The 15,778-nt window shown below is 46.2% G+C and overlaps 2 protein-coding genes across 4 annotated transcripts in view; both read right to left on the reverse strand.

Annotated features, from left to right (window-relative positions):
- Positions 1-10,542, reverse strand: part of mtus1a (microtubule associated tumor suppressor 1a) — a 55,199-nt gene extending 44,657 nt beyond the window's left edge. The window contains exons 1-2 of one of the 3 annotated variants that reach the window (XM_023992196.2): positions 10,507-10,542; positions 114-2,623 (exon numbers count right to left, since the gene is read on the reverse strand). In XM_023992196.2, the coding sequence (XP_023847964.1) occupies positions 114-2,393 (2,280 nt within the window). In that variant the 5' untranslated portion in view covers positions 2,394-2,623; positions 10,507-10,542. Of the gene's footprint in view, positions 1-113; positions 2,624-6,891; positions 7,090-10,249 lie in introns of those variants that run through there. The other 2 variants (XM_023992194.2, XM_023992195.2) reach the window with 2 other exon arrangements.
- Positions 10,543-12,179: 1,637 nt separating this feature from the next.
- Positions 12,180-15,445, reverse strand: fgl1 (fibrinogen-like 1). The gene is made up of 7 exons (XM_023992201.2): positions 15,233-15,445; positions 14,240-14,414; positions 13,967-14,126; positions 13,763-13,860; positions 13,562-13,650; positions 12,702-12,889; positions 12,180-12,515 (listed from the first exon to the last, which is right to left on the reverse strand). The coding sequence occupies exons 1-7, from the start codon at positions 15,290-15,292 to the stop codon at positions 12,356-12,358; spliced, it is 930 nt and encodes a 309-aa protein (XP_023847969.1). The 5' UTR covers positions 15,293-15,445; the 3' UTR covers positions 12,180-12,355.
- Between the last annotated feature and the right edge of the window lie 333 nt (positions 15,446-15,778).

The following is a 15,778-nucleotide window of genomic DNA, read 5'->3' on the forward strand; positions in this document are numbered from 1 at the left end:
TCTAATGAAAAGTATATTTTCTGCACATTTCATCATACTTGGATTTGATTAAACAGGCCAAAAGGATTTATTCTACGTTATGTTTAGGGCACAAGTCATTTGCATTTACTTACCACAAGGCAGGTTTTCTTCATCTCCTTGCTGCTTTGCTCTTCTGCTTCCTTCCTGGTCTCAGGCGGTTTGTTGTGGGCACTGCCAGTGCGGTTGTGGCTGGCTGGTCTGGCCTGGCTCTGTCCCAGGTGGACGTAGGCCTTGGGGATGATGAAGCTAGCTGAGCCGCTAGGGGAGGCTCTGGACTCCCTGTGTGGTGTAGATGTAGTGGAGGAACTCTCAGACCAGCAGCGGGACCGCCGTGCTGACACTGGTGCCTGATTGGATGGTGAGGAGGCTGAGGAGACAGAGCCAGGTCTCTTCCTCTGTGGCACTTCTTCCTTGTTGCCAGCCTTGCCAGTACTGTCCAGGGCTGGTGCAGGGTCAGCTCGCTGTTCTGTGGAGGGTGACTCTGTGGGAGATGGGAAACAGGTCTGGTTTCCAGGCAGCACTGGAGCGGGTCCTCCTCCACAGTTAGAAGCCACATGCTCGGCCTCTGAGCTGACACGACTAGTGGCCTGACTGCTGGGTACTGGTGGGACATTATCAAATGCAGCAGAGACAGAATCACACAGGGATGCTCGACACTCTGCCTCCTCAGTCAAACTAAGAGCAAGTGGACCAATGTGAGACCCAGCAGCCGAAGAGAGGTCTTTTTCATCTGCCTGGATAAATGTCATTCCCAGGAAATCAGGCACTGCATTCTCGGCCCCAGCAGCCCTCGGGCGGCCATCTTCCACTGTGGCTATTTTACTAGGAGTGTTTCTCATTGGAGTGTTCCTGTTCACTTGAGATGGTTTACGACAGGGCTGGTTGACTGGTTTATTCTTTGCGGGTCCAGGGCTTCCCAATATCAACGGATGAGCTGGTCTCGACATGATCTTGGGTCTCACTCTGCTGAAATCCGGCTTGGGAAACTTTTTGATTTCTGCTTTGCTAATTCTGTTTGCTGATGGGGGAAGCCTGGCGACCAAACGGTGTTTTGGGGATGCGAGCCTTGGGGCCGCCCCTCGCTGGTCGATAGCCGTCTGGACCACAGGGCTACCAGTGTGACTTCGTTCCCCAGTGCAGGGTGACTCCGTTAGGGAGGGCAAGTCCAGGGGTTTGTTCCCAGCACACTGCACTGGTGTGGAGGTCTGGGCACGGCCGTCAAGGTCCAGGTCCTCTGAGGCTGGCAGCATGAAGGTCCTGCCCTCGGTGGATCCTCCACTGAAATAGGTATCCGAGCTGGCCCGTCTGCTGGGGGCTGGAGAAGCACCTCCACATGCAGCAGATGGGGTTGGCTCACACAGAAAGGTGGCCTGGTGTACACCCTCTGCCTCACAGGGATCCACATCCACGGGAGACCGAGGCGGTGCAAGGCAGCCACCCTCAGGAGGGAGATCCTGGTCGTCTGACTGGATAAAGGTCGTGCCCCAGCACTGAGGGCCTGGGTTGTCCTTTACTTTGAGGGTGTCAGTGGGTCTGTTCTCCAGGAGGCCGTCACAGACGTAGGGCAGGGTGGTGGTGGTGGACATTGACAGCAGGCCATGGCCCAGGTCAGCAGGCAGGGCAGGGGAGCCATGGGCAGAGGAACTGGTGGACAGCTCCACCAAAGACAGAGACACAGTGAGTGTGTCAGCCTCTTCCAGACAGAAGCTGTTCCACCTCAACACCATCTCCCCTGAGCCGATGGAGCAGTTGTTCTCACTGGAGCCACGGAGCGACACAGAGCTGGAGCTCTCTTCCCCCTCAGGAGAGGCCAATTCAGGAGAGGCAGCAACATTCCTGTCACCAGACGATGTAGTACTCCTCCAGTCACTCTGGTTTTCACCATGTTGCCCCTGCAGGCTGGTGATCACCAGAGTGATATTCCCGTTCCAGTTGTCCAGGCTGGTGTTCACACAGCTGGAGACAGATGTTTGGACAGGTTCCAACATGTCCCCCTCACCAGGTACAGTCACTGCAGGTGAGAGGACAGTGCAGGTGCTATTCTCTGGAAATGTGATGAGGTCGAGGGAGCTATTCTCTGGAGGTGAGCCAAGTTTGAGGTTACCGTTTATGGGTGTGTTAGTTGTGAATGTGCTATTGAGGGGTACATTTCTTAGGTGGTCTGTGTGGTGGTTGGCTGGGGACGGGGAGCCCTCAATCAGGCAAAACTCCATGTCCACGTCAGGGGCACTGGAGGAGTCTCCATCACTCAGGCTCCTCAGAGAGTCCAGGGAGGAGGTCCCGAGACAGGCCACTGAGTTACCGTTACAGTCCCCTGGCCCTGAGGAGAGGGTCAGCTGCGAGGGTCTACACTTTGTCTTCACACTGGACATGTTGGCAGGCTTTTGTTATGTTTCAGCACAGCTGTGTTAGAGTTTACTGCATGCCCAATGATTTATATCAAGTTAAGTTTTCAAAGCACCTCAAAATGAATAGCCATTTACTTCCATGGGATTCAAATGACTTGATTGGGCAGCAACCTTTTGAAGTATGGCATACAGCTACAACTATGCCTTCACAGTTGATCCAGGAGAATGTCTGAGCATCACCATCAGGAACAGATCTGTACAAGTAAAAAGGATAAAATGGTGAGATGACTTATGGAGTCAAAGGGGAATATCCTACAGGACTATGTGATAAAATACATCAAGCAAATTGAACTTTGCATAAACCTAATATTCTCTGTACTTGTGTAACGGTCTGATCGCCGTGAAAATTACACAGATGTCGTCAAATGCCATCAGATGACATTTTTGGGCTGACGGCTCTAAAAACATTAAAAGAAAACCGATATCCCTGGACTAAACACCACACACAGCACATTGGTGACAGATAGAAGTGGCATTATTAAAAGGCTTTACTTTACAGGACTATAAGCCTGACATGAACATAGCACGCACACCCATCCTCATAGTTCAATACAAGCGGGAAATAAACTCATTCTCATTAGGGGAAACTGGCATTATTCAACCACTGGCTGTTGGTCCCCATGTTTCCTAGCCAATCCAGTGTATTGCTGGAGAGGTAATACTGTACAGTCAAATCCAGTGTATTGCATTAGAAGTAATACTGTACAGTTCTGTACTCTGATACTCGACTGAATTGTTAATGACTTCAGAAACAGTCATAAAAAATGTAAGCGTATAGCCCAACTGTCTGAAGCGTTGCCGGTAACGCTGACACTGGACATCAACTGTCTGAAGCATTGCCGGTAACGCTGACACTGGACATCAACTGTCTGAAGCGTTGCCTGGTAAACGCTACACTGGACATCAACTGTCTGAAGCGTTGCCGGTAACGCTGACACTGGACATCAACTGTCTGAAGCGTTGCCGGTAACGCTGACCACTGGACATCAACTGTCTGAAGCGTTGCCGGTAACGCTGACACTGGACATCAACTGTCTGAAGCGTTGCCGGTAACGCTGACACTGGACATCATGGCAGTGACACAACATTTTATTACCATAGTATAACATTACCCTTTGACCAAAATAACTAATAGACCCCAGCATGGGTAAATTAGGGTTATAACAACCCCCCGATGCCCTGAGGCGTGAGAGCCGGGTGGCCAGCGGGGAATGATGCATGAGCAGTCACAACCCTAATGTGGACCCATGCTGGGGTTGATGTTGGGAAACCAGCTCAGATGGGTTTGACACCATGACCACTAAACATCAACCTAAACAGGCCTCTTGTGTTTGTTTTAGGTCACTGGACTGGTAAGCCTCCAGTCCTAGCCCCTTCGTAGTGGTACTGCCCGCCCAGAAACATATCAATTCACCAACACTGTAAAGTTCCTGACCCAAGGTCAATAAATAAAAGACTTTGGACATTTACAAGTAGTAAAAAGGTCTGCTTTGTGCAGTAGTTCACAGTCGGTTCCATTTACAATCAAAGGGTGTGTCCCAAATGGCAGCCTATTCCCTACATAATGGACTGCTTTTGACCAGAACCCTACTGTACGTGCCCTGTTCAAAAGTAATGCACTATTAAGGGAATAGGGTACGATTTGGGACACATTCCACAATCACAGTGATATCCTTGGGGATAGGGGATTTCAACATAAATCTGGATTGTTGGAAGAAAAGTTGTGCTGTGGCACTCCTGTCAAGTTCAATAAGAGAGGGAAGGGATGGAGGGAGGAGGAAGGGGAAGCAAGGCCAAGCTACTTTCCCAGGAGGAACATCCAGAAAAGGGGAGAAAAAACTTCTGGTATAATTAATTAAAATTCTCTGTGGCACCAGTAAATGTACAGCATCTGGTGTTCCTCGGTTGTCAAAGGCCCTCAGAGTAGATTGGGGGGGAATAATAGACACCCGGAGTAGAGGGGAATGGATAATAGACACTTGGAGTGGAGGGGTGGGGGGAGAATAGACACCTGGAGTAGAGGAGGGCAATAGACACCTGGAGTAGAGGAGGGCAATAGACACCTGGAGTAGAGGAGGGCAATAGACACCTGGAGTAGAGGAGGGCAATAGACACACTGGAGTAGAGGAGGGCAATAGACACCTGAGTATAGAGGAGGGCAATAGACACCTGTGCAATAGAGGAGGGCAATAGACACCTGGAGTAGAGGAGGGCAATAGACCATGGAGTAGAGGAGGGTAATAGACACCTGGAGTAGAGGAGGGTAATAGACACCTGCAGTAAAGAGGAGGGTAATAGACCCCGGAGTAGAGTGGCAGGGGATAATAGACACCTGGCGTAGAGGGGCGGGGGATAATAGACACCTGGCGTAAGGGGCAGGGGATAATAGACACCTGGCATAGAGGGGCAGGGGATAATAGACACCTGGCGTAGAGGGCGAGGATAATAGACACATGCGTGGAGGGCAGGGGATAATAGACACTGGCGTAGAGGGCAGGGGGTAATAGACACCTGGCGTAGAGGGGCAGGGGGGATAATAGACACCTGGCGTAGAGGGGCAGAGGGATAATAGAACCATGCGGTAGGAGGGCAGGGGATAATAGACACCTGGCTAGAGGGGCAGGGGGGTAATAGACACCTGGCGTAGAGGGGCAGAGGGATAATAGACACCTGGCGTAGAGGGGCAGAGGGGATAATAGACACCTGGCGTAGAGGGGCAGGGGGAATAACATACCTGGCGTAGAGGGGCAGGGGGGATAGATAGACACCTGGTAGAGGGGCAGGGGGATAATAGACCTGGCGAGGGCAGGGGATAATAGACCCTGCGTAGAGGGAGCAGGGGGATAATAGACACCTGGCGTAGAGGGGCAGGGGGGATAATAGACACCTGGCGTAGAGGGGCAGGGGGATAATAGACACCTGGCGTAGAGGGGCAGGGAGATAATAGACACCTGGCGTAGCTGTCAGATAGCTCCAGAGTTATATCTGGAGGCTGGGATGCTTCCTTTCTGTAACTAAATCATAAGGCTTGACTATAATTACATCAGTGGTTTCTGTCATGGAGAAGCCATGACTAACATGCTGATCATTGTAATCACACAGCCACCTTTCTACCAAGGAAGACTGTCTACATCCCAAATGGCAACCTATTCCCTTTATAGTGCACTACTTTTTTACAACGGCCCATAGGACTCTGGTCAAAAGTAGTGCACTATATAGGGACTAGGGTGCCATTTGGGACATATAGGTAATGGTGGCATAGTGGCTTGTGTGGCGTTCAGGACCTTCTCACAAAAAACCCTATAACCACCAAGATATTCATTATCAGTAATACTGGCTAAATATTTAGATTTCGCCAAGAAACAAACCATAATTAAATGTAATCATACGTTGTGCTTCAAAAGTTACTGGCACACAATTGCAGGAATTGCAAAGTGGGGAAAAAAACCTTGATGTCAAATTCCAATTGAGAATAAGTATTGTAATTTTCCTAACTAAAGAAGGAGAGAGTCTTGTCTCCTGATTGAGACAGATCTGAACAAGGAAGGAATACAATTACAATACAGTGGCATTGTAAAGTCACAGGCATTCCTCTGAAATGCTTAGGTTGTATGTTCAGCTCATATTGTGTCAATATATCAAACACGGTTTGATATATCGGATTCATTTATCACCACCCACTTTAGTTACTGACAGTTATCTGCACCTGTGGCTTGCTCTGTCATGCACAATATAATGTAGATTTAACTGTCATTTCTCAAATTTTGTCACAGGAAATTATTTTATTAATCAAAGCATTTTCATTGATAGGGTTCAATAGTCCAGAACTGAATGCAATGTTTGTTATTAAGGCTGAGCAACAACAGACCTCTCTGTGACGGAATGAAAGGTTTCCTAGGGAACAGGCAGAATAGAGTGCTTAGTCATTCCCAGACTTCTCAAGCCAACACCAGCCACTTAAAGACGTACAGCAAGACTCCCTGATCTAATGCAGGAGGGATATAAAAATATGTACATTGGACCTTGGCAAGCGTTCTCATTTGGGAGATTGCTTTTGTACCGGTAATCATTCACTCCAGGGATTTAAAGAGTGGGAAACTTTGGCTTGGTCTTAGTGCTAGTGTTTTATGTAAAGTACAACAGCAGACCAACCTGATATTAACTATGGCTCCACTATGTTTATTGAATAATACAACCACCAGACCTGGGTGAAATATGGCACAAAGCCACATATAGGAAAGAAACACTATGCACGACAGCAACACTTAATGACAAAAACTAAAACTTGCATTTGTAGCTGTCCACTAAAACAAAACAACTTAGAGGAACTGAAATGATTTAATACTATACAAGATGGAGCACATCATGATCATCCATTGATATGCAATCCACTGACAAATACAGTATACTCCTCTGAGACGCATTCATTAACAAAATCATTGATGAGAAAAAGCTGCCTTACCAGTCAGTTGGTGTTGTTGTGTATCCGTATCAAGCCACAGATCTCTCAGCTTACCCAGGTCCCTCTGAGACAATCCCATTAGTGCTTCCCACAGCACTAAAACCAACCAGTAGCCTTGTGTACGCCTCCTGTGGCTAGCACTAGCATTAACACTGCTGGGATGACAGCTCCCTTTACACAAACAGTACACACCCCCTCCCGGCGCTCAAACTCAGCCGTGCATCAGTAACACACAGCGAAAGAGAGGGACTTCTTCTCTGCGCAGCAAGCAGAATAGTCTGGTTTTATCCCCCTCCTCCCTGTAGGAATGTGACTTAGTCCAACAGTAGCAGCCTCTGTCAGTCAGGCCCCTGGACAGTACGCAGACAGTACAACGTGCCAGTGCATGCAGCAGAAGGCAACTCAAGGTTCAGCTCATGTGGTGCGCCACTACTAAGTTTACAAGGGGGGGGGGGGGGGGGGGGGGGGGGGAGCAAGAGAGAGAGTATAGAGAAAGGGAGAGCAACTTGTTATATTACCCCTTGGCCACCCCCGGCTCGGGCCCATTACCGGGGGTGGCCAAGGCCCGGCAGTCCGAATCAGCATTCACTGTAGCTAAGCAGCCAAAGTGTCTCTTTCATGCGAGAATGGATCAGACAGCTTTTTGGTAAATGGGGGAGAAATGAAAAGGGGTGTGGGAGTGGGATGAGAGAGGCCTAGGTTACGGACAAAGCCAGACCATTCCTACATACAAATACTCACAAACTATTACCGTACATTGAACTAACATATGTTAGTTTGAGCAAAACAGCACAAATATGCAGGGATGTCAGTCCAGGCCTAGAGTGATAGTGGACTGTTCCCCTGGACCTTCATCATACCCCTAGGTCTAGTAAACACTGGCCATGTCATCTCAGAGTGCATGACCTGCTGGGTTAAGAGCCCTACAGTTGACTATGCCTGCCATTACAACATAGGGCCTAGGCCTGAACCCTACTGACCAGCGCTATTTCTGCGTAATCCATAAAGGTCCTTACACGTGGCCTGAGGAACCATAATCTCGGCAAACAACGACACGCAACCCGAGCCACCAGCACTGGAAGAGCTCCAGTCCAAACCATTTCCGAAAGGGATTACAAAATATGATTACCTGTAGTCACATACAATAATGTCCCAGGGGACAGTTTAGTGTTTTTGTTGTAAAGTTCTATTATGTAACAATTTTCCATGTAATTAGTTCCCAACATCAGCCTGGAGACGTTGAGAGGAGTGTGTACCTGAGCTTCTAAGTTTGTAGCTGTGAGCCCTGTGAGGCTGGGTTCCAACACAGCACCAGTCCAGCTCCCTCCCAGACTACTCCAACGTGAACAGTGATTAGGTCTGGATGAGCTGAGCACAGTCTGCCACACACTTAGGAGAGCCTGGCTGAAATGTAATTTAGCAGATCATTGTTACAATCTGAAATAGCAGGGTATGAAACACTATCCCACCGACTCAGTCATAGGACCTCTAAAAACATCTGATATACATCTGATACTTCCTGGAAAATTGCTCTGGGAAGAAAAAATCTAAAATAATTATTCCAAAATTAATGCCCCATTATCTTCAGCTCTCAGTGTGACCAACCCTTGTGAGCAGATAGAACTGAAGATGGAACACACAAGCTTTGTCTTCTTGAAACATAACTAGCTAGGCTAACCAGTGAATGTGCTTCATTGTGCCCCATGCATGCAGTGTCGGATGCTACAAGACTGTGGCATAAGATAGATTTCCTGTAAATCAGGGATGTGATTACAGAAAAACTGTTCAAATGCCAATGACGATGAATTCTGACCATGGCAGGTGGAAATGAGACAAGTGGCACCTTACTGGAGTTAATCAAGTAAATCTAGTCAGTGAAGGTTTACACCTGTTCTACACACTATGAACTGAAGCAGAGGTCAAACAATGCCATCACAGTGGTGGCATCCCAATCATATTTCCTTTCTCCCGAAGCGTGCACTTGTTCACTTCCTTCGTGGATTTGAAGGGAAATTACATGTACCCAGCCTGCTCTGCATCCTAATGCCCCAGGCACCCAGCCTGCTCTGCATCCTAATGCCCCAGGCACCCAGCCTGCTCTGCATCCTAATGCCCCAGCACCCAGCCTGCTCTGCCATCCTAATGCCCCAGGCACCCAGCCTGCTCTGCATCCTAATGCCCCAGGCACCCAGCCTGCTCTGCATCCTAATGCCCCAGGCACCCAGCCTGCTCTGCTGCGCTACATCCTAATCCCCCAGGAACCCAGCCTGCTCTGCATCCTAATCCCCCAGGCACTCAGCACCCAGCCTGCTCTGTGGCGCCGCATCCTAATCCCACTGGCACCCAGAACCCAGCATGCTCTGCATCCTAATCCCCCAGGCACCCAGCACGCTCTGCTACTCTGCCCTGGCCCTCCATGTGTGACTGGGGCTGCCAGGCCAGCATCACACAGAGACGAGGCTATGAGTAGACACCCTGGTTGTGTTCAAAATGGCACCATATTCACTACATATATGGAAATAGGGTGCAATTTGGGACAGCGCACCAAAGCCCATTGCTCAAGCTGGGCCACAGGCAGGGGACAACAGGGCACCAGGTCAACCTTTGGGATTCCATTCTACATGCCATGGCAGAGGGACGGCCAACCAGAGTCCTTGTCATGGTCTATGGATAACAGAGGACAAAGACACACCATTGTGTCTAGTTAGAGCCAGTTACAAAAATAATATGGCTTACTGTGCACAAAAGCCTTTGAGGTATTGCATGGCAATGTAAATAAAGAAACCTTCTCTGATAAGCTGTTTGCTTGCACTGGTCAGCGCAAAGAGGCAATACTCAAAGAGAATTTACACACAGACTAAGATGCCATGCATACTAGATTGGTAGGCATTTCACATTTGATTATAAAATGCAACAATAGTTATGAGCGAGCAAGACATGTTAAAGTGAGTTTTCCCATATAGATGAGGGTGTGAGCATACTGAAGATCCATTTCCAATCATTTCCTCCAATTCCCCAAAATGGAAAATCTCAACAAAGTACTTAATGTGGATCCAAGAGAAACAGGGTGTTTTAATAGTGAACTAATGAACTGAACATCAGCTCAGGTTTCTCAAGAGCAGCTTATGAGCAACACCAAACAGCCAAGCCAAGTGGAATGAGAGCATTACAGAGAAAACAGCCTGAATAGACCCTGGGTGTATTTCTAGTCATTAATTCCTCTCATGAGGTCAAAACTCCTTAGGCTTTTCGTAGCAGGTTTGGAGAGTATTTTAGCCAACCTTAACCTAATTCTCCTAACCTGCTGCATAAACCTGCTGCCTAAACTCACCTAACCTGCTACGAAAAAGTCACTTACGCCGGTAGCTGTATTCCATCTAGTCAAACCGATTAGTGCTGCACTGCCGATGGCATCCTTCCGGTATACTTTCAATTGGGTAAAACGATTTACTAGGCTAGCAAAGGGAACACTACCACTACCTCGTTCTCCAACCAAGGCGCATGAATTTGAGTAGCAAACTGAAGTGAAGAGGACATTTGGCAACTCTTGCTTGCAAGTGGAAGTTGATAAAGTTCTTAGTTTACAGAATAAGAAAGTCAAGGAGGGATATATACATTTCAAAATGGTCTCCTGGGTTTAGTGACCGATCACAATGGGAATAAAAAAAAACTGATTGATTGGTTGGGTGTTTAGTATGGCCCGGTGCCCCGGGTGGGCGGAGTTTAGTCATTTTAGATCATTCCATTGGTCCTTAAAGGGATACTTTAGGATTTTGGCAATGTGTCAGATGAACTCGTGAACACAATTTCTATGTCTCTGCGTGCAGTTTTAAGGAAGTTGCTAACTAGCGCAATGACTTCAGTCTATGGTAACTGCTAGCTAGTACATACCATAGACGTTATCATTGTGCTAATGCTAGTTAGCATTGACTCGCGAAACTACTTTTTATTTCCTTTATACTGGATGCAGAGACATCTGACTCTGGGAAAGTAGATAAAGGGCTTCATTGCCAAAATCCCGAAGTATACCTTTACGTGTAATCTCCACCCACCTGGGGCACCCAGCTACGCAAAACAAACTCCACCATTGGAAAATGATTTGCAAAATTATGACCAATAGGAGGCCAGGACACCATTTCGAAACGTAAAAAAGGCATCTTCACTCCAATCTGTAAAACACTCGGACCTTGATGGATGGAGTTGTCAGAACGAATAAACATGGAAATTAGGCCAAATAAAAATCCTTTGAAATAGTCTACATAGCCTGATAATAGCTGACTATTTAAAAAAAAAAATTGAACTAGGCAAGTCAGTTAAGAACAAAATCTTATTTACAATGAAGGCCAAGCCTGGACGATGCTGCCATCGCCCTATAGGACTCCCAGCCATGGCCGGTTGTGATACAGCTTGAAATCGAATCAGGGTCTGTAGTGACGCTTCCAGCACTGAGAAGTAGTGCCTTAGACCGCTGCGCAACTCGGGAGTCCATAGTGAGGGAGTGGAGTTTAGTCATCCACTTCATGGAGAAGGAGTGGAGTTTAGTCAGCTACTGTAGCCTGATAACTGCCAATTCAGGGTGAAAATTGTATTTGAAGCGTTGCTTTTTCTAAAGAGGTTCCTAGACTCATATTTTTTCATAAATCTTTAAAAGTCGAGCCTACTGCAAACTAAATTAACGAAAATGTTAGCTTGTGTTAATTGCTGCGTGTATGTAGAAAAATCATACAAGATGAACCATGTTTGAGTTGATATGGGTAAATCGAATGGTTTTCCCAGATGGACCGAATATGCGCGTAACTTGCTGCACGAGCCACTCTTTGAGTTCGCGCTCACCTTGGGTGCGTTCAGTAGGATGCAACGTTATGAAATATTCAGATAGAAATATACTGTAGAACAAACATGTCTCTCTAAAATGTAGAATAGGCTAACAAGGCACAGACCATATCACAGGTTCTATATCTATTAAGGAATAAAGTTGGCTCTATTCTTAATTTCATGGCATTTCTATCTGCAACATTCGACAATGTATGCTAACTGCCTACTAAGCTAGCCCTGGATGTCAGGGCCTGAGGTGAGATAGCCTTCAGTTAGTATTCGTTTTAGGATGGTAGGCCTATGCCTAATTATTGCGCACACAACACTCACCAAGCCTAAGCACTCTCCTCTATTTAGAAAGTGTTTGAAATAGTCTGTCTGGCTTTCACTGTGGAGAGCCCATTCTTCTTCCCTGCAGGTTTTTCTTTTTAGGGAAATTTGAATAGACAGTGAGATAGAAAAACAACAAATAAAACATTTTAAGGAATCCTTTAATCAGATTTGCAAGCAAGGCACTTATTGAGAATGATAAGAGCACATAATTGTGAGCTGGAATGAATTCAAGCACTTTTGCTTCTTTCATGCTGTAGCTTATGTGACTAAATAATACACTGTTTTAGCCTACATTCATTGGATTGTATCCACAGGATCAGACAATATTGGGCTCAAAAGCAGCCGGCCTTATTTTCATGACTACAGACTTGAGGGAGTACCACCAGCCATGCCAGGTGTACCAGACTACTCCATTGTCTGTCACAGCACTGTAGGCACCATGGTAGTAGTAGCCATTCAGGTTGGCAGAGTGACATCTAGTGGAAACGAAACAGAACAGCAAGAATTAGGATAAATAAAGAATCATGAAGTGTATTTTATTTGTCATGATGTCAGATGATGTATTCTTTGAATGACTAGATTAGAGAGAGAACTTGTGACATCTCCCAAAGTAGCCCTTTTAGTAGCCTAGACCATTGACAGAGAGAATGAGGATGAAGAACCTGTTGAACCACCAGCCTCCCTTGTCCTCCTGGGCACAGTTGCGTTCGTAGCGGTCGTTGTCTTTGTCGTAGGTGCTGAACTTCATTCCCTGGTGACTGGCCCACCACTGGACCTCTGGGTGGTAACTGCCTGATAGAGAGTCACCAGAGTCACCAGAGAACTCACCAAACTGCAGCTGGTAAAACTCCTGGGGATAAACATGATGGTAATATAGTGAGCACAATGCAATCCCCCAAAAAACGAACTCCTCAACTGTAATAAGTGGATGCTAAGCAAAACTCTGAGAGAGGAATGAGTTGCATCATAGAATTTGGGGTTTTTCATACAATTGACATATTGGTAGAGTGTCTTCCTCCTGGTTTGTTTAACCTTTGATCTGTTCCTTTCCTTTTTCCTAAAGGAAACAACTGATGAGTTGTTCCTCAAACTCAACTCTGGACCATGAAGCCAGTTCCACTGCATGTTTTCATTGTTCCTGGGTGTGTGCAATTAATTATCAGGTAGAACAGAAAAGCAGCAGGCACTGGACCTCTTAAGGTAAGAGTTTAATACCCCTGATCTTGACCATGGGAAGATCTCAATTGCATCCTCCTCACGTCCTCTCTCTCCTCATCTCCTCAAAACCCATTGGATGAGAAGGTCAGAGGGGCGTAACCTCTGGCTTTCTCATCCAATAGGTTTTGAGAAGGAGACAAAGAGAGAGGAGAAAGGACACAAGGAGTGTGCAATTGAGATCTTCCCCATGACCCACTGACTCGGATAGATAGATAGAAACATCACTCAAAGACAACGTCGTCATCATTCCATATGGACAGTTGTTGAGCAGAGGTGTAAAAATGAAAACCACAGAATACAACACCTTCTCATCTGCAACTTTGAAGTTTTTGTACACTGCATAGCGTTGTACTCCCTCAAAGTCAGCTAAGTTGATCCTCAGGTTGTAGTCACCTAAAGCCAAGTGGTGATGGTAGCCTTTAGTCAAAACTCTAATTCCACATCTCTCTATCACTCACTCACTGTTTGTCTTGACTTTGCAGACATTGTAAGATCTCACATTTACCTTGTGAAGTTAGGTAATATAAGTTATCATTCCCCAACCAGAACTCCCCACTGGCTGACTGCAGGTCACCAAACCCCCGCTGATAATCACTCCAGGGCCTGCATACAAATTAGATATGAAGACAACACATTACACATTCACATACAGAAGAATGTTACTGTAATCTTATTATTACATAACATCTGAGTCGTATTTGTGTTTTACCTGTTGAAAGACTGGCTGCCATCTGAGCGTCTCTGGATGACTGTCCATCCGCCCCCTTCAGTCATGTCACAGTAGACCCTGACCAGGCTCGGGCTCGCCATGGGTCTGATCGTGTAGAACCCACTGCCTTTGTTCCCAGCGTTGAAAATCTGGGCACAGTCTGAATACAGATTACTGATGAGGTTATGGATGTTTACTTCAGAAATGTTATGGTTTGAAACTATGAATTCTGCAATCATACTAGAAATAAAAGGATAAAAAACGATTATTGACCTCTATACTGATGATCTCCCAGGTCATGGAAGGTGTCCTGGTCTAAAGCCAGCTGCTCAGTCCTCTGGCTGCTGAGAGTCTGGATGAGCTGTTGCTGCTGCTTCATCACCTGCACCTCCAGAGTCTTCAGCTGGGCCCGCAGCCGCACTGTCTCCTGCTGGCATTCATCTGAAGACTACACACACATATATACACTGAGTGGACAAAACATTAGGAACACCTGCTCTTTCCATGTCATAGACTGACCAGGTAAATCCAGGTGAAAGCTATCATCCCTTATTGTTGTCACTTGTTAAATTCACTTCCATCAGTGTAGCTGAAGGGGAGGAGGCAGGTTAAAGAAGGATTTTTAAGCCTTGACAGAAGTGAGACATGGATTGTGTATGTGTGCCATTCAGAGGGTGAATGGGCAAGACAAAATATTTAAGTGCCTTTGAACAGGGTATGGTAGTAGGTGCCAGACACACAGGTTTGAGTCAAATACACAGTTTCCCATGTGTATCAAGAATGGTCCACCACCCAAAAGACATCAAGCCAACTTTACACATCTGTGGGAAGCATTAGAGTCAACATGGGCCAGCATCCCTGTGGAACACTTTCGACACCTTGTAGAGTCCATGACGAATTGAGGCTGTTCTGAGGGCAAAATTCAGTATTAGGAAGGTGTTCCTAATGTTTTGTACACTCAGTGTATGTACGTGTGGTATGTATGTACACATGCACACAGACATGTTTATACACACACACAGTATAGCAGTAAGTAGTATAAGTAGCATAAATATCTTGGTTCCCTTGCAGTAGGCTACAGATGGCCAATATCAAAATCAACCAAACATCAGTATCGAACTGCTTTGCTTTATCTTGGCCAGGTCGCAATTGTAAATGAGAACGTGTTCTCAACTTGCCTACCTGGTTAAATAAAGGTGAAATAAATAAATAAAATAAATGAGAAAGAGTAGTCCATAGACATATTTCCTTCTAATGAGCACTTACCGAAAGGGACATGTCCATGATGAAGATGAGCCCAATGAAAAACAACCTGAAGGTTCTCATTTTACCTGCAGAGATGCTGAAATAATCACAGTTGAAACGGGGATATTTAGGTCCAGTTGCTTTGTCTTTTAGTGGAAAAAAGGACTTCAACAGACTTTCCACAGCTGTCTCTTCATAGCCGCCTCACAAGAATGTGAGGATTCTCAGTAGCAGTTGAGCTTGTCCTCTTAAATCTTCTGTCTAGCATCACAATACACAGGGGTGGGTCAGAGTGAAGAACTAACATTATGAGAACCAGACAACCCCCTTTGCTACATTGTTTATTTTCTTTTACACACACACAGGCACATTATGTACTGATAATCAATTTCAGTCTTTGTTTATATCTTTTGATAATAATATTAATAAAGTAACTTACTGCCTTTTGTGTTTAGGGGGGTGGCTTTGAACGGAATACCTGATTTGCTACAGACATTACAGAATAATGGAGGAAATATGTGTGACGCAAGTTAGAAATGCGGACTGACATTCAGGTCAGCTTGTACT

Source organism: Salvelinus sp. IW2-2015, linkage group LG8 (genome assembly GCF_002910315.2).
Source record: "Salvelinus sp. IW2-2015 linkage group LG8, ASM291031v2, whole genome shotgun sequence".
Taxonomy (NCBI): domain Eukaryota; kingdom Metazoa; phylum Chordata; class Actinopteri; order Salmoniformes; family Salmonidae; genus Salvelinus; species Salvelinus sp. IW2-2015.

Excerpts from the sequence above, each read along its gene's own strand:
- fgl1 (XM_023992201.2), bottom strand. The coding sequence starts at position 15,292 with ATGAGAACCTTCAGGTTGTTTTTCATTGGGCTCATCTTCATCATGGAC. Across the intron at positions 13,651-13,762 it reads ATATTACCTAACTTCACAAG|GTGACTACAACCTGAGGATC; the intron begins GTAAATGTGAGA and ends ACTTGGCTTTAG. Across the intron at positions 12,516-12,701 it reads GGAGGCTGGTGGTTCAACAG|ATGTCACTCTGCCAACCTGA; the intron begins GTTCTTCATCCT and ends CGTTTCCACTAG.